This window comes from Festucalex cinctus, chromosome 1 (assembly GCF_051991245.1).
Source record: "Festucalex cinctus isolate MCC-2025b chromosome 1, RoL_Fcin_1.0, whole genome shotgun sequence".
NCBI classification, from domain to species: domain Eukaryota; kingdom Metazoa; phylum Chordata; class Actinopteri; order Syngnathiformes; family Syngnathidae; genus Festucalex; species Festucalex cinctus.
The window spans coordinates 5,953,048-5,977,839 of NC_135411.1; the positions used below are offsets into that span (position 1 = coordinate 5,953,048).

The 24,792-nt window shown below is 43.1% G+C and overlaps 1 protein-coding gene across 1 annotated transcript in view; it reads left to right on the forward strand.

The window, feature by feature from the left end:
* The window catches only part of LOC144013571 (uncharacterized), a 47,106-nt gene that overhangs the window by 15,479 nt on the left and 6,835 nt on the right, over positions 1-24,792 (forward strand). The window contains exons 3-5 of the mRNA XM_077512625.1: positions 1,078-1,788; positions 8,911-9,989; positions 10,062-10,178. Coding sequence (XP_077368751.1) covers positions 1,078-1,788; positions 8,911-9,989; positions 10,062-10,178 — 1,907 coding nt within the window. The remainder of the gene's footprint in view (positions 1-1,077; positions 1,789-8,910; positions 9,990-10,061; positions 10,179-24,792) is intronic.

Here is a 24,792-nt window from a genome sequence, read left to right on the forward strand (position 1 = left end):
ACCCGATTCACATCATTCCAGCTTCAATATATTCCAGCAATTGGTGCCATGAGCTATTCCAGCTTTTCAGGTTCAAAATTCACACCTTACCCACAATTCCCGATTTGCCAATGACAATCAGGATCAGGAGGGATGGGGTGGGGTGGGGGTAGACGAGCGCTCTGCAGACGTGCCTTTGCCAAATCCACTTCCGGGTAGATAATGTGCATTTGCCGGCTAGCGCTGGGACAAAGACTGAGCAGTGAGCACGTCGTGCCGCTTGAATGGAAGCCACCAAATGCCAAACCTCGATTCAGGATGACACAGTTGACATCAATGGGAATCCTGAGTCCACTGGTTACGTTTACAAGTGAGTGTCAAACTTTTATTTTAATTAGTCAAGCCACACAGCACGGATGAATTGTAGCTCTACACAGTATGCTGTTAACAGACCCAAGCAGTCACACATACACAACAACAACTAAGGAGCATAAAATTATTTATCACTAAAGCAGTTGCAGTACAATGTGAGTTGAATTATCTTTTTTTTATTGCCAAGTTTGTTCATGTTGATGACTGTCACTAAGTTCTAATTTAAAAAAACAGCACTTTACACATCCTTTTGGATTGATATTCTGCTTCGTTTTTCACTGAACCCATATGTTGTTTCTGTATATCATCGACATAACTCAACCTTATTTCTAAATCACTTTAAAACAGCCATTGCTGCATACAAAGTGCTGTGCATGGAATAGAAATTAGTCTTTTAGTAGACACAAGTGAAATAAAATAACACAATATAAAATTAATTAGAGTAAATATAAGTAGATAAGTATACACGCAAATAAAATTAATACTAAAAAAAATCTGTATAAGTATATAAATAAAATAAGACAAAATACAGAAGGCACCATAAAAAAAGTAAAATGATGTGAAGTCTCATGCTGAGTCAAAGATCAAAGAATAGAGATGTCTGGCAAAAATGAAAGGAAATTTTGTCCATATCGTACAGCCCGAATCCAATACGCAAATGAAGGCAACTGCTAGCCAATTCCAGATAGAAGGGGTTGGGTCACAGAGTCATTCATTCGGACATAGTTTTGCCTGCCCAGACTGTGGCAAAAGCTTCTCTCTGAAGTCACATTTAACAAGACACAAAAGCACACACACTTCAGAAAAACCTTTTTCCTGCTCGGACTGTGGCAAAGGCTTCTCTGACAAAAAGGGTTTAACAACACACAAAAGAACACACACTGGAGAAAGACCTTTTTCCTGCCCAGACTGTGGCAAATGCTTCTCTCAAAAGGGAAATTTAAAAACACACACAAGAACACACACTGGAGAGAAACCTTTTTCCTGCTCAGACTGTGGACGAAGCTTTTCTCATAAGGTTAATTTAATAATCCACACAAGAACACACACTGGAGAAAAACCTTTTTTGTGTTCAGACTGTGGCACAAGCTTCTCTCAACAGTCATATTTAACAATCCACACAAGAACACACACTGGAAAAAAACCTTTTGCCTGCCTAGACTGTGACAAAGGTTTCTCTCAGCAGTCACATTTAACAATCCACACAAGAACGCACACTGGAGAAAAACCTTTATCCTGCCCAGACTGTGGCAAATGCTTCTCTCAAAAGGGAAGTTTAAAAACACACACAAGAACACACACTGGAGAGAAACCTTTTGCCTGCTCAGACTGTGGACGAAGCTTTTCTCATAAGGTTCGTTTAAGAATCCATACAAGAATACACACAGGAGAGAAACCCTTTTCCTGCTCAGACTGTGGCAAAAGCTTCTCCCAGCAGTCACTTTTCACACGCCACACAAGAAAACACGCTGGGAAGGAACCGTTCAGTTGCAGTATTTGTGCTCAAAGATTCTCTTGTAAAAAGCTTGCTGAGAGACACGAGTGTGCTGGTGACAATAGCAGCCATCTTTGAAGCTTAAATATAAAAATAAAGGGAGTGAGGCTGTGCTTTTTTGTAAAAGTGTCAATGATTTTGAATAAAATAGAGAAGAAAAAATTTGTATTAGAGTATGACTAAAGATCCTGTCTAAGTGCCAAACTCTCCTTGTCGTTTCATTTTCCACACACCCTATGAAAAATAAATTTATTACTCCAACTACTGCTTCATTTACAACCACATAATTTATTAATGTGATTAATTAATAATTATGTTAATAAATCCTCCACTTCTCCCTGTAAATGCAAACGTCAGTAAGTGTCTGTTTGAACTTTCAACCATTGGAGGGCGCTATTGTATTGCATAACAACAACAACATACTTATTTTTAGCTTGCACAAAACTACGTTGCTTATTGATGTCCGTCCAAAACAATCTATCTGAACTAGAGGTGTCAGTGGATTAAAATTTGTAATCATAATTAATCGCATTACATCAATAATTAACTGACTATTAATCACACATTAATTGCACGTTTTATATCTCAATTTATACCTACATTTACAATAAAATGTACAATTTCAATATGTTTTTTTTTAAGTCATTGATAGAGTAATTTCATCACAATTCAATTAAAAGAATTTAAAAATTCATTGATAGAGTAATTTCATAACAATTCAAGAAAAAAAAGTTTTAAAAAAAATAAAATATGTGCTGTACTGTAAAACCAAACCAAAGCGTGACTGATTTGTTTTGGTCATTTTTCTATCACTACAACATGGTATAATTGCATTTGTAAGACAATAGTGAAAGCTCAATGCATTTCTCTTTTCATATTAGGCCTATTAGGCTGCCTAATTTTTAACATGAAGTAACTTGTGAAATTATGCACATTTTTAAAACTGTAAAATACAACTGTTGTGACTATCCAAACCAAATTTAGTCACTAAGATAAGAAGACGGGGCTCTGTCCGACACGCTGGTTCCAAGATGGAAATTTGAGGCCTTTACTGCAGTTTGTAGGTGTTTATTTGACTCTTCAATACTATACTTTCTTATGTACAATTACTGAAGGTAAACTTGCAGGTTGGGACAAATGGTGGTAATCTAACATCAATATAGTGTCAATATAGCGTCAATCTAGCGGTCAACAGAAAATAACAGCACCCTGCCTCCCTCTTCCTGTACCAACAAGCAAACATTTCAGGAACACAGGTGACATTGATTAAGCAATCACTCTACCTTTGTGACACACCCACACACACAGCTCCGCCCACTCATACATAAACACACAGACACCACTGACCCCTACTGGCATCTCAGACAACATATCCCTGCCTCTACAACAACAGTCCCCACAAATATATGCATTCGCGCTTGGCTTTTATTTTGTTAAGTGAATTGGATGTGCATTGTAAAATGACGAATTTTTACTGCATAGGAACCAGAAACGACCGATGTGTTCTTTTCATATTAATAGCTCTGTAATTTTAAACAATAAGTAACTTGCGAGTTTCTGCACATTTTAAAATTGTAAAATACAACTTGACGCCAATCCCCACACATTAGGTAGTATCATTTAATTTATTACTGCTAAATTGTGTTATAGTGACTCCTTTTTATGATGTCGGACGCTTTTATTTTGTTAAGTTCTCGGATGCGAGACGCAGCTGAGGCCGCTCTACTGTTACAGCGAATACATCGGTAGTTTCACTTTCACCTTGATGAGATATTTTGTGGAGATTCTGAATAAAATACGCCTCACATTTAAAGATAAATAGGCTTGTGCTCACTCCAACTGTCAAGACGGCGTCCATTCGGCTCTTTACTCTCACAGGGGTTTCAGAGTGCCCATGGACGCCTCTTGGTGCTCGGTGCGAACGCAACGGCTAACCGAGTGCGTTCTTTCAAAGCATGGCACGGGTGGTAGTGGTGAGACACAGTCCAAATGGCTCCTCCACCTATATTCTGCCCTTTAAACACTGTATTTTAGCTCCAGTGCATTTCTATTGGGTAGTTTTGACGTGGACGTTTCTACTGCGTGGTGACTAGAATTCCCTGAGTAGAGGCTTTCCAAATAAGGAGCGGTCGTTAATCGAGCGTTAAAAAAAAAACAGTGCCGTTGAAGGCACTTTAAGTTAACGAGATAATAACGCGACAATTTTGACACCCATAATCTGAACATAAAAGTTATTTTAAACAGTCACTCACGTCTCACAGGCAAACAAACATGATATAGCCAAACGCCAACATGCATTCTCGGTACTCAGGAGACTGCTCCTTAAAACAGATGATTCTCCTTCTCCAGACTCCTAGTGAGGTGGATTATAATGCTTTGTCGTAAGTAGCGCCAGCCACTGTTCAGGAGGGGCATAACAATTAGTAGGCGTCTGCTTGAAAAAAAAGCTGGCAGGCTGCATCGGCCAGGCGTGCGACCTCACTGCGCCGGTGCCGTGATATGTCAATCATTTGGCGTCTGCTGGGTCCAATCACATTTCAGCAGGGGCACGTGCCACCCCGGCCCCCCCTCTGGCTCCGCCATTGGTCGGGAAGATTTCGACCTGTTTTGAAAAAAAGCATTGATAATGACTACTAGGCAGTACTATTTTCCTTCACTTTTGTTTAGCTCAATGAAGTGCATGTGTATCCTCTGAAAAAGATATGTAGCTTGGGGTAACTGACCGCGTTTTGGGCTCAAGTTTACTTGTGGATTGTGTCGCGCACAGGATAAACAAGCTTTACAAAAATTCCTTGAAAATCGGTAAAAGCCGTAGGTGGTATAATGTGTTTGTACCAAGGCTGTCATCCCCGCTGTTGAGATAAGAGTGTTTAGTTTAGTTTATTTATTGTTTCCTTTTCCACATTACAGCTTACATTGATCACATCACATCATTTGCAACATTGACATCCGAAAGAAGGGCTGACGGGTAGAAGCCGATGGCTTATTCGAGACCTTTCCCCATCGATCCATGACTATAACGCATCAGTCATATACATTGTTTAGAATAGTCATTGATTCATATTCTTATACATCCATCCCATATTATCTCAGACACTGCTCCCTCAGTTCATCTTGAATGTCCGTGTGTAGATTGTGGCTAGTCCCATTCATTTGGAACTGGTGAATCGGTCCCCGGACGCCACCAGCAGGCCCGCCCCACCAGGCGAGCAGCCAACGGAAGCGCAATTCTTCTCTTTCACCAGTAGGGTCTTTGCTGACCTCGGAGCAGCTTTCACACATGTTGTGGTATCCAGAAGAGCAGATTGGATTGTATTCGACCCATTGCTTTGAGCAACTTTGCCTCGATTCTGGTCAGCTTGCACCACTGTTGCTACTTGTAGTTGTTGTTTGAGGAGCGCGACCAAGGCCAGCTCACCCAGCAGAGCGGCCCACACCAGCCGCACTCCAGGCACCAGACCACCAACTCCATTTTGCATATTGACAGCAGATTGTAGCCACAATACAGCCTTATCATGTAGCCTTGACTGTTACAACAAATGTCCAAATGGAATCAGAGCCAGACAATCTTTGGTTTCATACAGGAACAGAAATACATGTTTTCAACGCAGGTGTTTAAACATGAGTTAGTCTTTGCAATGTCAGCAAGTAATCATATACAACTCCAGTTTTGGGTACTTAGTGATGTAAGTTACTGTTGTTAATGTCTCTCATGCTCATGCAATTGACATTTCGCAAACTCCACCCCAAGATTTCGAACTTGGTCTTTAGTTTCTAAAGACAGTGACTCAAGCTGTTTTTTTTTTTTTTTAACAGCAATCCTCTTTTCTTTATTGCCGAAAACAATGAGCTCCGTTTTGTTTTCGTTCAGCTGAAGGAAATTTTGGTTCATCCAGTTGTTAATTTGCTCTAGAGAATGACACAATACGTTAATAGAACTGCTGTCATTTGGGGACATTGATAAATACAGTTGTGTGTCATTTGCATAACTATGATAGTCAACATCGGCGTTCTGAAGCATTTGACCCAAAGGTAACATATACAGACTGAACAACAGGGGTCCAAGGACTGACCCTTGAGGAACCCCACATGTCATGGCCTTTCGATCAGATTGAAAATTTCCAATAGTCACAAAGTAACTCCTTTCCTCCAAATAGGACCTGAACCATTTAAGGACTGTTCCATCTAATCCCACCCAAGTTTCCAGTAGGGGGCTCTATCCCAGAGGGCAGACACACGGGGGTGACACGGTCAGACAGAACCACCGGAGATGTCAACTCCACCAGGGCGATATCGTTAAACGTCTTTGGGTTGAACTGGAAGACATGGAAGACATTTTACTGTTGAGGGTTGCTTGCGGATCTTCCCATTCATCCAGGTCATTTCATTCACAGGGAACTGAATCAATCGCAGCTGGACTGCTGTTTGTCTTACAAGACATTTTCCTATCATCTGAGTGGGCTTGATCAGTTCATGCAACAAGGCTTGATTCCTAACCTAATCTGAAGCTGTTATAATGATGGATTAGGAATGGGATCTCACTTGAGTGGATACTTTTAGCAATAAAGTGTATATTCGCCCTACGGATGGAAGACTACCTTAGGATGAGGGATGATGCGGTTGACACCCATGGCTTGGGTGACGCTGATTCAAAGTCTCTCAAATCTGTAGAAGAGCCTGCGCCTCTCTGTCGTCCTATCCATTCGGTTTTCCTCCATTTTAAATATAGCAACCAATGAGGACATCATCATAACTAATAATATCCATCCATCCATCCATCCATCCATCCATCTTCTACCACATATCCGGACTTGGGTCTCCAGGGTAGCAGGTTTAACAGTGAAACCCAGACTTCCCTCTCCCCAGCCACTTCTAGCTCCTCCGGTGGGATTCCTGGGTGTTCCCAGGCCAGCCGAGAGACATAATCGTGTCTTCAGTGTGTCCTGGTTCGTCTCCATGGCCTTCCCGCTGTTGGGACATGCGCGGAACACCTCTCCAGGGAGGCGTCCAATAGCCAGCCGAGCCAGATGCCCGAGCCCCCTCAGCTGTCTCCTCCCAATACGGAGGAGCAGTGGCTCGACTCTGAGTCCGTCCCAGATAGCTGAGCTCCTTTTGGCCGCTCCTGTATTAATAAAAGAAAAAGAAAAGAAAAACTACATAGCTCAGGTTTATTGATGCACATCCATCAATCCATCCATTTTTTTTTATTGCTTGCTCCTCACAAGGTTCGCGGGGGTGCTGGAGCCTATCCTTGCTGGCTTCGGGCAGTCGGCGGGGTACACCCCGAACTGGTTGCCAGCCTTCACAGGGCATATTGGTGCACAATGAACCAATAATTATTTACAAAGGGCACACTGCCACAGTTTTGCTGCCCTTGCTCTTTTTAATTGGTTTTTGTCTACATCCAAACCTGTCACATGTGCCACATTGCATCTGTAAAAAGAATGAGACCAAGGCAAAATTTTTGTCATCTTGTGTGCAGTTATGCCAGTAGTAAAGAATAGGGAATCATCGCCCGTTGTAGATAATCTGTGCCATTAAAATGTATTATAATTATTTATTATAAGAACATTTCTGTTACTATTGGTCAGGAAGTACTATGCACTCAAAATATGATCTAAATATAGATGATGCACACCTCTTAATTTTTCAGTTGAAATCTTCACTCATTTTGAATGATTTTTTTTTTTCTGTAAAATTTAGCACTTGAGCGCAATAGCTTCCAGGTCATGTGATCTATTGATCCCAAATCAGTGCTGCATCATAGTGGCATGTCTGATAGATGATGCACACCTTTTATTTTTTTCAGTTGAGATCTCCTCTTATATTTGTTTTCTATAAATATCAATTTAGCTCAATAGCTTCCAGGTCATGTGACTTGTTGACCACAAATGCATGCTGCATCACATTGGCATGTCTGATAGATGATGCTCACCTTTTACTTTTTCATTTTAGGCCTGCACTTATTTTTAATTAATTATTTCTGTAAATATTAGCTTTTGAGCTCAATATCTTCCGGGTCATGTGACCTATTGACCCCAAATCAGTGCTGCATCATCGTGGCATGTCTGATAGAAAACACTTCTTATTTTTTCATTTTCGGCCTCTATGTATTTTTAACATTGTTTTCCTATAAATATTAGCATTTTTGCTTAATGTTTTTTAGATCATTTGACCTATTGACCCCAAATTAGTATTGGCTCAAAGTCGCATGTCTGCTCGATGACACACGTTTCTTTTTTTCTCTATTTCAACCTTTCCTTCATTTTAAATTAACTTAATATTGTACATATCAATGTTATTGCTCAATATTACCCCACAACAATATTACCCCCTCATTTGGAGCCGCTAGCTACAAAAAAATGGAGGGCAAAGTGAAAGTGGAAGCTTAAGGTATTTTGTTTTTGGCTGAAACAGTACGTCGATCACTACTTTCGTGGTGTAAATTGTCATTCAGTAAATCGTTTGTGTCGGCATATACTCGTCTTGCTTAAGCTATCTTAGCTTGCTAGCTGCTAACAAACAGACTGCACAATTGCTACACATTCCTCAGCAGCTGTGCCCAAGTCAAGGTGCCACTGTAGAAACAATACACGTCAAGTCGCGCTTTAGATTTGACTTAACTGAACCAAATGTGTATTTGTCTTCTTGTGTCTTGCAGATGATGGTGAAAAATATCTTGGTCCTGAGAAGCAGGAACTGAAGTCTCCTCATGTTAAAAAGGAGGAGGGAGAGCATGCTTACATTAAAGAGGAGAAAGAGCCCCTTCGTGTCAAAGAAGAGGAGGTTGAGGATGATGTCACCAAGTCACCACTGACCTTTGTTGCTTTAAAGAGTGACGATAACGGTGAGCATGAGGACGACAGAGGGGCGGAGCCTCCAAGCAGCAGCTCAACTCAACACATGAAGACAGAAGGTGATGCAGACCAGTGGGGACCACCACAAGCACAAAGTGATGACACATGGTCACAGTCTGCTGACACTGACAACGACGATGAATACGCTAAACGTAACCATGCTGACAACAACCGCTGCAAATGTTCTCAGTGTGGGAAAACATTTAGTTCAAAAGGGTATTTGAAAGTTCACTTGAGAAAACACACTGGAGAAAAACCTTTTGCCTGCCCAGACTGTGGCAAAAGTTTCTCTCAGCAGTCACATTTAACAAGCCACACAAGAACACACAGTGGAGAAAAACCTTTTGCCTGCCCAGACTGTGGCCAAAGCTTTTCTGATAAGAGAAGTTTAAAAGAACACACAGGAACGCACACTGGAGAGAAACCTTTTGCCTGCCCAGACTGTGGCCAAAGTTTCTCTCAGCAGTCACATTTAACAAGCCACACAAGAACACACACTAGAGAAAAACCTTTTGCCTGCTCAGACTGTGGCAAAAGATTCTCTGATAAGGGAAGTTTAAAAAAACACACAAGAACACACACTGGAGAGAAACCTTTTGCCTGCCCAGACTGTGGCAAAAGATTCTCTGATAAGGGAAATTTAAAAAAACACACAAGAACACACACTGGAGAAAAACCTTTTGCCTGCTCAGACTGTGGCAAAAGCTTCTCTGTTAAGGGAAGTTTGAAAATACACAAAAGAACACACACTGGAGAAAAACCTTTCGCCTGCCCAGACTGTGGCAAAAGATTCTCTGATAAGAGAAGTTTAAAAACACACACAAGAACACACACTGGAGAAAAACCTTTCGCCTGCCCAGACTGTGGCAAAAGATTCTCTGAGAAGGGAAGTTTAAAAACACACACAAGAACACACACTGGAGAAAAACCTTTTGCCTGCCCAGACTGTGGCCAAAGTTTCTCTCAGCAGTCACATTTAACATGCCACACAAGAACACACACTGGAGAAAAACCTTTTTCCTGCCCAGACTGTGGCAAAAGATTCTCTGATAAGGGAAATTTAAAAACACACACAAGAACACACACTGGAGAAAAACCTTTTGCCTGCCCAGACTGTGGCAAAAGATTCTCTGATAAGGGAAGTTTAAAAACACACACAAGAACACACACCGGCGAAAAACCTTTCACCTGCCCAGACTTTGGCAAAAGATTCTCTGATAGGAGAAGTTTAAAAACACACACAAGAACACACACTGGAGAAAAACCTTTCGCCTGCCAAGACTGTGGCAAATGCTTCTCTCAAAAGGGAAGTTTAAAAACACACACTGGAGAGAAACCTTTTTCCTGCTCAGACTGAGGACGAAGCTTTTCTCATAAGGTTCCTTTAAGAATCCATACAAGAACACACACTGGAGAAAAACCTTTCGCCTGCCCAGACTGTGGCAAAAGCTTCTCTCAGCAGTCACATTTAACAAGCCAAAAGAAGACAACCTGTGAAGTGACCGTTCAGTTGCAGTATTTGTGCTAAAAGATTCTCTTGTAAAAAGCTTGCTGAGAGACACGAGTGTGCTGGTGACAATAGCAGCGATCTTTGAAGCTTAAAAATAAAAATAAAGGGAGTGAGGCTGTGCTATGATGTAAAAGTGTAAATGATTTGGAATAAAATAGAGAGGGAAGAAAAAAGTGATCGAAGCTGATTTTGAAATGCTAAAGAGGAATATCAGACAAAAATGCAAAGAAACATGAAATACAAAATCAAAATGAATTTTCATTATTTTGAGGGACATCATGAATCAACTCCTCCCGTTGTAGTCCTTCGCTGATCTCGGAACTTTCTCATGCACATTGAGACCCAACGAGGTGATATCTTGCATGGAGCCCCCAGAACTCAAAATTTAACAGCAACAAAATTTAAAGGGGAAGTCAACCCCAAAATGTTCTTAATATGTTGTATGTGCCTCCACTCGTCGAAACACGGCATTCAGATTAATCAATTTTGCTCCAGTTCCAAGTGTCAGCGGCTGCGACAATAACCTCAAATCATGTCGGATATCTCTTGCCGTGTACAGTGTTGTGAAAAAGTATTTGCCCTCCTCTCAAATTCTCCCTTTTATTGCGCAGTTTGCCAAGTTGAACATTTATCAAAGATAACCGCTATTATGACTTGAGACGTCGACATGACTCCTTCCGTGTCGGTGACCTTGTTCGAGTGAAAACACAGCCCAGGTCAGATGCGCACTCTAATTTTACAGCTCAACTTGCTCCCCTATTTGAGGGACCACTGTGTGTGTCCGAACGACTCAGTGATGTGAACTACAGACTCGCTTGGGTGGACTCTGGTGCTGATGCTGGTGTTTATCATATTGTGAATATGCAGCCGTTCCATACTTGGGATTCTCTCACTGCCAAGAGACAATTGGTTTCCTCTCCTGCTGAGAGGGGGACCTCTGGGATCTCGGACACGGACTTTTCCGCCCCTCAGGCCCCATTAGGAGATGCTGATGCTGAACTTGAGCCATTTCCCTTTGGCTCAACGGACATTGACTCTGATTGTGAGGCGGACACTGTTCCCCGGGGTCTCCCGCCCGGGTCTGACCCCGACCTGGCTAAAAAAAAAAAAAAAAATCCACTGTACATGTTCATTTTTACAATTGATTATATGTCGATTTTTGATGTATACGGTGTTTGCCTTTTGTGCGTACCATCCATAATTGTGTTCTATGTAGAGATGCTATTTGGTATGGTCAGTTGCTTCTTAAGCTGTTTACGGCTGTGGTCAGCCTTTTTCTCACCAGGCAGTGTGGCACCGCGCCACGTGGTGCTTCTTTGTTTTTGTGTAGAACTAGGTTTTTTTCCCTTTTGGCGAGCAATAGTTTTTTGTTTTTTTTTGTATTGCCCTGAATGGAAATTATAATGCGCGGTGGCGTCGAGCCCGCTCTCTCTTTGTGTTGTTTAGAATAAATGTTGACTTTGTGGACTGAAGTTGCTCTGCCTTTTTGTTTTGCTGGCCCGCTACACTGTCCATGGCAAATCAGCCTCCGCGCGTTACAGACGCTGCGGAAACACTCCCTGCTGAACTTTTAAACCAAGAAGTCCCTTTACCCAGAACTCAAAGAAACTGGACTTGTTGGTGTAAAAGCAGCAGCTCTTAATTAGTAGGATATGCTATGTAAACTTAAAATCAAACATTGTCTTGAAGGCTACCTGTTTCAGCTGCATGTCCAGTGGGGGTGGGTGATATGGCTTTAAATTTATATCACGATATTTCAAAGAAATTTGCGGTGACGATATTTTTGACGATACAGTGGTACCTCTACTTACGAACGTCCCTTCATACGAAAGTTTCAAGTTTTGAAACTCCTCAACAGGAAAATATTGCCTCTAGTTGTGTGAAGGCTGGAGGCCTTTATTATTATTTTTACGTAAACTTATTCCTCCCACTTTTTTTGTCCCGCATCTACTTCCACATTTTTCACCCGATTAACTCCATTCCAGTTTCAAACTATTCCAAAAATTCACGCGACGCATGCTTGTATTTTTATTATTCCTACGATTCATGCCTTACCCACAATTCCCGATTTCATACCCGATTTTTCCCCATGATTCTTAATGGGAGATTCTACATTTCACATTTACTTCCACATTTTTCACCCGATTCACATCATTCCAACTTCAATGTATTCCAGCAATTCATGCCGCATTCAGAAATTAAACAACCAAACACAAATTAAACAATCCATATTCATTTGAAGCATGCTTGCCCAAACCACTAACTAACACTGGCTGATGTGACATCACGCACGGGCATACATGTATGCTATACTATATGCTATACAACAAACTTTGGACGGACATTATGGGTGATTTAACTCACCGTTTGCATCTACACACTAATAAACGTTCAGCAATACAGCCAGTCGGTATCTATGAGAGTGTAGTGGCTCGAGAATGTTGCATTCAATGACCGCTAACAGAGTAAGAAATTTGACATGTGGACTACACGAGCCAGCACCGGATTACAAGCAATAAATCTTACCTTCCTACGAAAACGGCTTTCATTTTGCCCACTTTGAGGTCTCTGCCAACCAAACTGAGGTCAACCAAACTGCTCCACACTGTGTTGGTATATTGAAGCATGTTGACATTTTCACGCCTGCGACGTCCTCTTCTTCCAAAAGGACCATACACTGGTGTTGCTACTCTGTTTGTTTGAGACCTCGTGCATGCTAATGAGAACTAGAAATGCCATTTCTGGGGAAATGGCGTGTGAAGGCTGGAGAGCTGAATGAATACCTGTGGAATGATTTGGAATAATGTTGAATGATGATGAATGATATTGAAAGATATTGAATGATATTGAATGGTTTTGAATGATGTTGAATGATGTTGAATGATACTGAAAGACATGGAATGAGCTTAACATGCTGAAGTTGGAATGGTTTAAATTCTAACGTTTAATTCTAATGTTAGCATGCTAACATTAGCATTGGCATGCTAACTTAGCATTAGCATGCTAAGCTAACATTAGCATTAGCATGCTAGCTTAGCATTAGCATGCTAAGCTAGCATTAGCATGCTCACTTAGCATTAGCATTAGCATGCTAAGCTAATATTAGCATTAGCATGCTAGCTTAGCATTAGCATGCTAAGCTAACATTAACATTAGCATGCTAAGCTACCATTAGCATTAGCATGCTAAGCTAACATTAACACTAGCATGCTAGCTTAGCATTAGCATGCTAAGCTAACATTAGCATTAACATGCTCAGCTAACATTAGCATTAGCATGCTAAGCTAACATTAACGTTAGTATGCTAAGCTAACATTAGCACTCATATGCTAAGCTAACATTAGCATTAGCATGCTAACTTAGCATTAGCATGCTGAGCTAACATTAGCATTAGCATGCTAAGCTAGCAATAGCATTAGCATGTCCAGCTAGCTTTAGCATTAGCTAGCATTAGCATGCTAACTTAACACTAGCATGCTCACTTCCTGTTGATTTCAGGCCACTTCCTGTTGAAATCGGGTCACTTCCTGTTGAAATCGGGTCACTTCCTATTGAAATTGTGTCACTTCCTGTTGATTTTAGGTTACTTCCTGTTGATATCAGGTCACTTCCTGTCAAAATTGGGTCACTTCCTGTGTAAATCGGGTCACTTCCTCTTAAAAACAGGTCACTTCCTGATGATTTTAGGTCACTTCCTGTTGAAATTAAGTCACTTCCTGTTGAAATTAAGTCACTTCCTGTTGAAATTGGGTCACTTCCTGTTGATTTTAAGTCACTTCCTGTTGATATGAGGTCACTTCCTGTTAAAATCAGGTCACTTACTGTTGATTTTAAGTCACTTCCTGTTGAAATTAAGTCACTTCCTGTTGAAATTAAGTCACTTGCTGTTGATATGAGGTCACTTCCTGTTGATATTGGTCACTTCCTGTTCAGGTCAGGGAATATCCTGGCAAGAATCACACGCATACCTAATCAATTGGCCAAAATGGCCACTGCCGTGGGAGGCCAGGTTGGCGAGAAACCTGGGCATATCATTTGTCTAAAATGGCCGCCGTGCATGGTAAGTTGGAAAATGGCCGCCATGCGTGTTAAGTTAGGTGGTAAGATGGAAGAGCTCATGACGTGAAATGGTGGAATATATTTAAGTTGGAACGAAGTCAATCGGATAAATAATGTGGAAGTAAATGGAAAATGTAGAATGTGGGAAATATTTGGGTACGAAATTGGGAATTGTGGGTAAGGCGTGAATTTTGGACCTGAAAAACTGGAAGAGCTCATGGCATGAATTGGTGGAATATATTGAAGTTGAAACCACGTCAATCGGTTGAAAAATGTCGAAGTAAATGTGAAATGTAGAATGTGGCAAATATTCGGGTACGAAATCGGGAATTGTGGGTAAGGCATGAATTTTGGAACTGAAAAGCTGGAAGAGCTCATGGCTTGAATTGCTGGAATATATTGAAGTTGGAACGAAGTCAATCGGATGAATAATGTGGAAGGAAATGAAAAATGTAGAATGTGGGAAATATTCGGGTAGGAAATCGTGAATTGTGGGTAAGGCGTGAATTTTGGAACTGAAAAGCTGGAAGAGCTCATGATGGAACATATTGAAGTTGGAACGAAGTCAATCGGATGAAAAATGTGGAAGGAAATGTGAAATTTTGAATCTCCCATTAAGAATACATGGGGGAAAATCAGGTACGAAATTGGGAATTGCGGGTAACACGTGAATCGTGGGAATAAGAAAAATGGAAGCGCTGTAGGCGCGAATATTTTGAATCGTTTGAAATTGGAATGGAGTGAATCGGGTGAAAAATGTGGAATAAGAAACTGGACAAAAAAGTGCGAGGAATAAAATATAAGAATAAGAATAACGGGAATGGTGTAGAATAACATATGTGTGAAGGCCTCCAGCCTTCACACAATAACGTGACCTCTTTTGAGATCAAGCCACTGTCGTTCGCTGAACCAATGAGGTTGAGCTTCAGCCCACTCCCAAATCCTCCAGAGCCCGCCCCCTTCCAAAGACGTACAAATCACGGAGCTCTACGAGTACGAATCGTTCTGCTGCATTCTCAGCGTCAGATTTGGAGCAAAAGTCACGTGACTGGACAGCAGCAGAAAAAACGCTTGTGACTCCTAGTGGCGACTTCTTAGACTACAAGTTGTCATTTCTACAGGTACAAATCTTGATTTTTACAGATACAAAGTGACACTTCTTTCTACAGGTACACATTTTTTTTATACGTACAATTTTTTTTATGCACAAATTTTTTTTCTTTACGTTCAAATGTTTTTTAAGTACACATTTTCTATTTTACAGGTACAAATTTTTTTTTACAGGTAACATTTTTTTTGCAGGGACAAATCATGCCTTTTACAGATGCAAATGTATGCTTTTTTCTACATGTACAAAAATATTTTTACAAGTTACTTTTGCACCATATTTAACTCCATATTTATATGCCTGTGCGATAGTGCGCGTTCGTAAAAACATGATACGTCATTTAAAAAAAATCTTAAATTCTTGATGCATGACAAAGAAACCATTTTTAATTCGACAGGTTTTAAAGACGAACGTTTTACTTTCGAACCCATTACATTCAGAGTGAGTCTTCATTGTGATAATTTACGTTTAGTCTGCAGTATTTTTTAATGTCTTTAGAACAATATGTGGCCAATATCATTGGATAGGTTTGGAGGGTGGGTGAGGCAGGGGGGGTCATTTAAAACACACACACTGCAGACTTACTATAAAGTACAACAATGCAGACTCACTATAATGTAATGAGATCCAAAGTAAAATGTTCATCTTATAGGATTAAAAATTACTTAGTTACTTTTAAATGCATCCATAATCTATATTTTTTTTTGTTCCATGTTGTAACGTGTTTATTACGAACGCGCATATCGCGCACGCATATAAAGGTATTTTGTTCTCGTGTTTTGCCGTAGTTAGCCTTTCAAGATGGCGAGATCTTCTGCGCATGCGCGTCACCGATCGTGCAGGGTCACCGATAGCGTCTTGACACAGCCGATAATCCAGTCATGTATTCAGGTCAGTGGTCCTGCCTGACTTCGAAGTTCGTTTGCTTGCCAGACGCCCTCCGGGAAATCTTTCTTTTCGATTTGGTGCTGAGCAGCTGAACTGACTGCAGCCTCCACACAGGACGCTCATCACTACTTTGAAGGACTGCAACATCATTTATTAAGCCCTTGTGGCCAGATAAAGTCGTCTCGGGCGCGTTGAAGCTTTGTGGCCTAGTTAGCGTAGCTTAGCTTAGCTTGCGAGCCGCTAACAACCAGACGTGCTTGGTAACTGCGACACACCGACAACTAAGTGTGACATTTTGGGCGTTATTGTGCCAACATGTGTGCAAGAACGACACCGAAGGACAAGGAGGAACTTTTTGGAGTAAAAGAAGAGAGTGAGGAACATCTTCAACTGCTGGGCCACGTTTGCATGCAGCCTCGTGTTGTGCTACGCAGAGCAGGTTTGTACATTTCTTAGCTTGCTTACTTCGTATAGTCGAACTTGTTTCTATCGTGAAAATAATATTCATGTGTTTGTAGTTGAATGGAATCCTACACAGCCCCAAAAACTAGTGATTGGAGAAACCAAAGCATTCTGAAGCACTGAATCAATCTGAAGTAATTTTGTTGAAGTGGCTCGAAGCATTTGACCGGAGCCAGACTTTTCAGGGTGTCCAAAATATGGTAAATTTGGTAGGCCAAAGAATTTGTTTAAAGACTGCGGTCAAGCCAGCCGCCACTCGAAAAGACGAAGTCAAGCCAGCCGCCCCAACGATTGTTAATACTGTGCATTACGGTAACATGCCGACGTGCCCCTGCGTTGGCCACCTTCAAAATAAAAGATGATCAACACCTGGTTTAGGGTTTAAAATAAAGAATCATAAAAAAATAACGGTTTGTTATTCCAGAACCAGACCAGTTCTGAGGTACACTACACCACCGGAGGTATCCAACCAAAGTACTTTCAACAAAATCTGATGTTGCATTTCAAAATAAAACTGTTTTGAAAAAATTATTTTCCGACATTAATCCCTGGTTTTAAAAAATCATTAAAAATTCATGGTTTGTTATCCCAGGACCAGACCAGTTCTATGGGACACTACACCACCCCAGGTATCCAACCAAAGGACTTTAAACAAAATCTGATGTTGCATTTCAAAATACAACTCATTTGAAAATTTAAAGCTCGACTATTATTGCTGATTTAAAAAAAATCATTAAAAATTCACGGTTTGTTATCCCAGGACCTGATCAGTTCTGAGGGACACTACAGCACCCCAGGTATTCAACCAAAGTACTTTCAACAAAATCTGATGTTGCATTTCAAAATAAAACTGTTTTGAAAAAAAAATATTTTCCGACATTAATCCCTGGTTTTAAAAAAATCATTAAAAATTCATGGTTTGTTATCCCAGGACCTGATCAGTTCTGAGGGACACTACACCATCCCAGGTATTCAACCAAAGTACTTTAAATAAAATCTGATGTTGCATTTCAAAATTGAAACTCATTTGAAAAAATTAAATCTCGACTATAATCCCTGATTTCAAAAAATCATTAAAAATTCATGGTTTGTTATCCCAGGACCAGACCAGTTCTGAGGGACACTACACCACCCCAGGTATCCAGCCAAACTACTTTGAACAAAATCTGATGTTGCATTTCAAAATAAAATTGTTTTGAAAAATTTATTTTCCGACATTAATCCCTGATTTCAAAAAATCATTAAAAATTTATGGTTTGTTATCCCAGGACCAGACCAGTTCTGAGGGATACTACACCACCCCAGGTATCCAGCCAAACTACTTTGAACAAAATCTGATGTTGCATTTAAAAATAAAACCCATTTGAAGATTTAAATCTCGACTATTATTGCTGATTTCAAAAAATCATTAAAAATTCATGGTTTGTGTCCCTTAGAACTGGTCTGGTCCTGGGATAACAAACCATCCATCCATCCATTTTCTTGACCGCTTATTCCTCACAAGGGTCTCGGGGGCTGCTGGCGCCTATCTCAGCTGGCTCTGGGCAGGAGGCGGGGGACACCCTGGACTGGTTGCCAACCAATCGCAGGGCACACAGAGACGAACAACCATCCACACTCACAAGCACACCGAGGGACAATTCGGAGCGCCCAATTAACCTGCCATGCATGTCTTTGGAATGTGGGAGGAGACCAAAGTACCCGGAGAAGACCCACGCAGGCACGGGGAGAACATGCAAACTCCACCCAGGAAGGTCGGAGCCTGGACTCGAACCGGAGACCTTAGAACTGGGAGGCGGACGTGCTAACCACTCGACTACCGTGCCGCGGGATAACAAACCATGAATTTTTAATGATTTTTTTAAAATCAGGGATTAATGTCGGAAAATAATTTTTTCAAAACAGTTTTATTTTGAAATGCAACATCAGATTTTGTTGAAAGTACTTTGGTTGGATACCTCGGGTGGTGTAGTGTACCTCAGAACTGGTCTGGTTCTGGAATAACAAACAGTTATTTTTTTATGATTCTTTATTTTAAACCCTAAACCAGGTGTTGCGCAGCTTTTATTTTGAAGGTGGCCAACGCAGGGGCACTTCGGCACGTTACTGTAATGCACAGTATTAACAATCGTTGGGGCGGCTGGCTTGACTTCGTCTTTTCGAGTGGTGGCTGGCCTGACCGCAGTGTTTAAAGGGACCGCAACATGAAAAATAAGCTTTTTTTTTTCAGTCCTGCACTCTGAGGATGATATGAACTGTGGCGTTTTAAGGCAATGAGGAGCATTTGCCCCATTTTGTCAATGATTTTGTTCACAAAATGTGTTTCTTTATCCTTGTAAATGGTTTCAAGGATACCATGTTGTGGTATGATATCTTTGCATAGTGCCTTAGCTACTGTTAGTGCGTCAGGCTACTTAGTCGAGAAGATTTCGACCTGTTTTGAAAAAAGCATTGATAATGACTACTAGACAGTACTATTTTCCTTCACTTTTGTTTAGCTCAATGAAGTGCATGTGTATCCTCTGAAAAGGATATGTAGCTTGGGGAAACTGACCGCGTTTTGGACTCAAGTTTACTTGTGGATTGTGTCGCGCACAGGATACACAAGCTTTACAAAAATTCCTTGAAAATCGGTTAAAGCCGTAGGTGGTATAATGTCTTTGTACCAAGGCTGTCATCCCCGCTGTTGAGATAAGAGTGTTTAGTTTAGTTAATTTATTGTTTCCTTTTCCACATTACAGCTTAGGTCGATCACACCGCATCATTTGCAACATTGACATCCAAAAGAAGGGCTGACGGGTAGAAGCCGATGGCTTATTCGAGACCTTTCCCCATCGATCCATGACTATAACGCATCAGTCATATACATTGTTTAGAGTAGTCATTGATTCATATTCTTATCCATCCATCCCATATTATCCCAGACACTGCTCCCTCAGTTCATCTTGAATGTCCGTGTGTAGATTGCGGCTCGTCCCAGTCATTTGGAACTGGTGAATCGGTCCCCGGACGCCACCAGCAGGCCCACCCCGCCAGGCGAGCAGCTTTCACACATGTTGTGGTATCCAGAAGAGCAGATTGGATTGCATTCGACCCATTGCTTGTAGCAATTTTGCCTCAATTCTGGTCAGCTCGCACCACTGTTACTACTTGTAGTTGTTGTTAGAGGAGCGCGACCAAGGCCAGCTCACCCAGCAGAGCGGCCCACGCCAGCCGCACTCCAGGCACCAGACCACCAACTCCATTTTGCATATTGACAGCAGAATGTAGCCACAATACAGCCTTATCATGTAGCCTTGACTGTTACAACAAATGTCCAAACGGAATCAGAATTCAACTTTGGCACAATACGAGATGTAAGGGGAAAAAAAAATTCCATATGACACTTGATTAGTGCGTCGTGCTTCTCAACGAGGAGCGTGCGCGGCCAACGAGCACTTCCGTGTTCAGTGCGTGAAGCCGTCTTCCTGCGCCCTCTCGCCAACACACTAAAAGAGGCGTGCCAAAGGCGTTTTCCCATCGGCAGTCATGCAGGCGGCCATGCGTATATGTGTACCTGCCTTTAAAACAGAGTTGGCAGGCTGTCTCTTATTTATTTTTTTAAATATCGGGATTAAAACAAAATGATACAGAGCTGTTTTTGGTGCCAAAAGTAGTAGAGGTTCCACTGTACTTATCTTTGCTAGCGTTAGCCACGCCACACTCCCGAAGATGTGAGCATTCCTCCCATTCTTTCGGATGCATTTGGCGCAAGTGCTGGAAGAGGTTAGTTGTGCTGCCTGCGATTTTTCGTTTTCATAGCTGTTCGGCAAACCTTGCACACGCTTTTACTTTGCTCTACGTCGCTCTTGTAAAAGCCCAACATGAGTCCCTTTTCTGGGGTCTTCTGGAGCAGACAACGTGCGCGAGTAGGCAGCGTACCGTTTGGCCAAAGTAGCTCCCGGTGATGTGGAAGCGTCACTTTCCTTCGCTGCCGGTTGGCGTGTGTTGGCTTCGCCGCCTGGGAGTCCGTGTAAAAGCCTCAGGATACTTCTGCGTCAGGCTCACGCGGAGACATTACGGCTCCGCTCCTGCGTTTGCTTTCAAACTTGTGCGCGATACACCTCAGATTAATGAATTCATTTGTTCGTTAATTTCTGTGCGTGTTTGTGTGAGCGATAAGAAAAGGGGGGGGGGGGAAAGGCGGTGATGTGGAGTGCCTGTAGGGTTGTTGCGGGTTCCTGTGCGCCTACCGATGATGTCACATACCGCAGCGTCGCTATAGTAAGCTGACGTCATCAGCAAGCGCGCCAACCACCAAACGAAGGACCACAAAACAACGAGAGTAAACAGAAGCGAGCCGCTCAAGGTTAGATTGTCATGGTTCGGTTCTCAGCCCTGTTGTGTTTGTTTTTCAGTGCCGGTAACGAGGGGGGCGTTCCCCAGCGCCGCACCTGCAACGCGTTGCAATCAAGACTTTAAAAGGACTCCGAGCAGCACTACCCGCTGTCGGATTATTATTTGCTCACCATTGTGTCCAAGTGTTCTCCGCGTTTCCCTGTTTGGTAAAGTTTTGAATCTACTGTCGTTCTAGGTTTAGTTTTGTATTCACGTGTGTGCCTCCGCGTCGCCTTTTGTTGTTATTCCATGTTTGATTGATATCGTGTAAATATTTCTTGTAGTCCTTGCCGGTGGGAAGTGTTTTGTGTTATCTATTCGGTCCTTGCCTTTTGCAAGTGTTTTTTGTTACGTTAGTGTTCCTTGCCTTTTGCAAGTTTTCTTTGTTACGTTAGTGTTCCTTGCCTTTTGCAAGTGTTTTCTGTTACATTCATGCTCCTTGCCTTTTGCAAGTGTTTTCTGTTACTTTCGTTGTCTTGCCTGCGAGCAAGCTTTGATTACTCGGCTTCTCAAAAAATAAATTGAGATTGTATTTTTCCTCCTCTGAGCCTGCGTTTTTGGGATCTGTTTTTCATCGACTCTGTCGAGTCCTAACAGAATAATCCGACCATGGATCCTGCAGACTCAGAGAAGGTGAGAAGGGCGTTGGCCAGCCAGGGGCAACGGGTCGGGCAAACCGAAACGGTATTAGCCGGTCTCCAAGAGGTAGTGGGCAGGCTTGCTCACCGGTTGGAGGAGGTGTTTGCTAGGCTCATGCAGCTCGGTTCTTGCGAGGTGCCAAACCCGGAACTGCCGCGAACAGACACAGCCACGCCGGCACTCCCGGTTACACCAAGGGAACCCGTTTTGCCCCACCCGTCGCGTTATGATGGACAGCCTGGAGGTTGCGGTCAGTTTCTGCATCAATGTTCACTTATTTTCGACCAGCAACCTTATACCTATGCTCGTGATCAGTCTAAAGTAGCGTTCATTATGAGTCTCCTGTCTGGTCAAGCCGCTACGTGGGCGATGGTGGTGAGCAACTCATGACCTTACCTTCGGACCTCTTTCCCGAATTTTGTTTTAGAATTTCAACGTGTGTTTGACCATCCAGTCAAGGGAAGAGAGGCCGGAGGTCGGTTGTTAGATTTAGTTCAAGGGAAAAAATCTGTCGCTGATTACTCGATCGAGTTTCGTATTTTGGCCGCGGAGAGCGGATTTGAGGACTGTGCGTTGCGGAGTATTTTTCGTCGTGGACTGAATACCTTACTTAAGGATGAACTGGCGGTCCGTGACGACACAAGCACTCTTGAGGGACTTATTGAACTTACTATCCGTTTGGATAACCGGTTACGGGAACGGCACCGAGAGCATGCTTGTGAGCAACATGGGTCGGTCGTCAACAACCGCATGTCCGGACTCACCCACCTCGACGACGCGGAAGCACGCACTCTTCCGGGCTCCCCAGCCGACTTAGGGGAGCCCATGCAGATCGGAGGTGGACGCCTGCACCCCGAGGAGCGCCGTCGTAGGTGGTTCGCTGGAGCCTGCCTCTACTGCGGTCAACCAGGGCATCGAGTGGCTGCATGTCCAGCAAGACCTCCACGCTGGACGCGACCGACCACTCGACTGGGAGGCCGAGCCAACGAGACCCAGGGGTTCGGAACGGACGCGAACCAGGGTAAGCACAAACCGGGGGGAACCGAACCATGCCCATCGATTAGATCTAACTGTAATAATAAACGGTTAGAATTGTCGGGGGAGTTGTCAGGGTTCGGTATGAATCTTAAGATTATGGCACTGATTGATTTGGGCGCAGACGACTGTTTCGTTGATCTGTGTGTGGTAGAGGCGTTAGGCAGCCCGGTGGAACCCTTAGAAAAGATTAAGGAGGTATTCAACCTCGACGGGCGTCTTCTGGCGCAGGTTCGACTGATTACCGGTCCACTTACCTTGAGGCTGTCGGGGAATCATGTGGAGAAGAGGAGCTTTTTTATTATGCCTTCCCGTGCTGCTCCCCTAGTGTTGGGGCTTCCGTGGTTAAAAACCCATAATCCCGACATTGATTGGGATAAACCCGCCCTAGAGAACTGGAGTCCCTTCTGTCATGCCCACTGTTTGAAGTCGGCAGAGGGGGCTACCACCGTTCTCGTTAGCCCAACTCCAGAGCCTATTTGTCTTGATCAGGTCCCAGAAGAATACCATGACTTAAGTAAAGTTTTTAGTAAAGATCGCGCACAGGCGTTGCCGCCCCATAGGCCGTATGATTGTGCTATCGGGCTGATCCCAAATGCACCGTTGCCGAGTTCACGCCTTTATCATGTGTCCCAGCCTGAACAGGAAGCCCTTCGGGAGTATATCTCTAGTTCGTTAGCAACCGGTCAAATCCGTCCTTCACAGTCACCAGTGGGGGCAGGTTTTTTTTTTTTATTGCCAAGAAGGATAAGACCCTCCGTCCCTGTGTAGATTATCGAGGTCTGAACAAGATTACGGTGAAGAATAAATACCCACTCCCCCTGTTGGATTCGGCATTCACTCCGTTGCAATCCGCCCGAATTTTTACTAAGCTTGACCTGCGAAGCGCCTACCACCTGGTTCGGATACGGGAAGGGGATGAGTGGAAGACCGCCTTCAAGACTCCCCTCGGGCATTTTGAATACTGCGTGATGCCATTCGGCCTGACTAATGCTCCGGCGGTGTTTCAATGTTTGATTAATGATGTCCTCAGGGACATGCTGAACGTCTTTTGTTTTGTCTATTTGGACGATATTTTAATATTCTCGCGCGATTTGCATGAGCACCGGCAACATGTCCGTTTGGTTCTCCAGCGCCTCTTAGAGAACCGACTCTACGTTAAGGCAGAAAAGTGCGAGTTCCATTCCAAGTCTGTTCAGTTCCTTGGTTTTATAATCGAGGGGGGGCAACTACGAGCTGATCCGGTTAAAACTCAGGCCGTGGTCGATTGGCCGAGTCCCAAGACTCGGAAACAGCTGCAACGGTTTTTGGGCTTCGCCAATTTTTATCGCCGTTTTATTAGGAATGATAGTTTACGGGCAGCCTCACTTACGAGATTGACTTCGAGTAAGATTCCTTTTAGGTGGACACCTAGCGCAGAGAGTTCGTTCACTGAACTAAAGCAGTTGTTTGTTAGCCCGCCAGTGTTGACCCACCCTAATACAGAGTTTCCTTTTGTGGTCGAGGTTGACGCGTCGGATTCAGGAGTTGGGGTGGTCCTGTCCCAGCGGTCGCCAGAAGACGGGAAGCTCCACCCCTGCGCCTTCTTCTCCAGGCGACTGAGCCCCGCGGAGGCCAACTATGACGTCGGGAATCGGGAACTGTTGCCGATTGTCCTGGCACTACAGGAATGGAGACACTGGCTGGAGGGCGCCAAGGAACCATTTAAGGTGCTTACTGATCACAAGAACCTGGCATATCTACGGGCAGCCAAAAGACTGAACTCACGGCAGGCACGTTAGGCCTTGCTCTTCACCCGGTTCAACTTCGTCGTGGCTTACCGCCAGGGGTCCCGGAACCAGAAGTCAGACGCGTTGTCCCGGATTCATGAGGCGACTACAACCAAGGCTGGGACGGAACTAGTCCTGCCTGAACATTGTTTTGTGGGCACATTACGATGGGAGGTAGAAAGGAGGGTCACGGAGGCTCTGGAGGGCATCGCAATTCCTGGCGAATGTCCAGCCGAAAGATT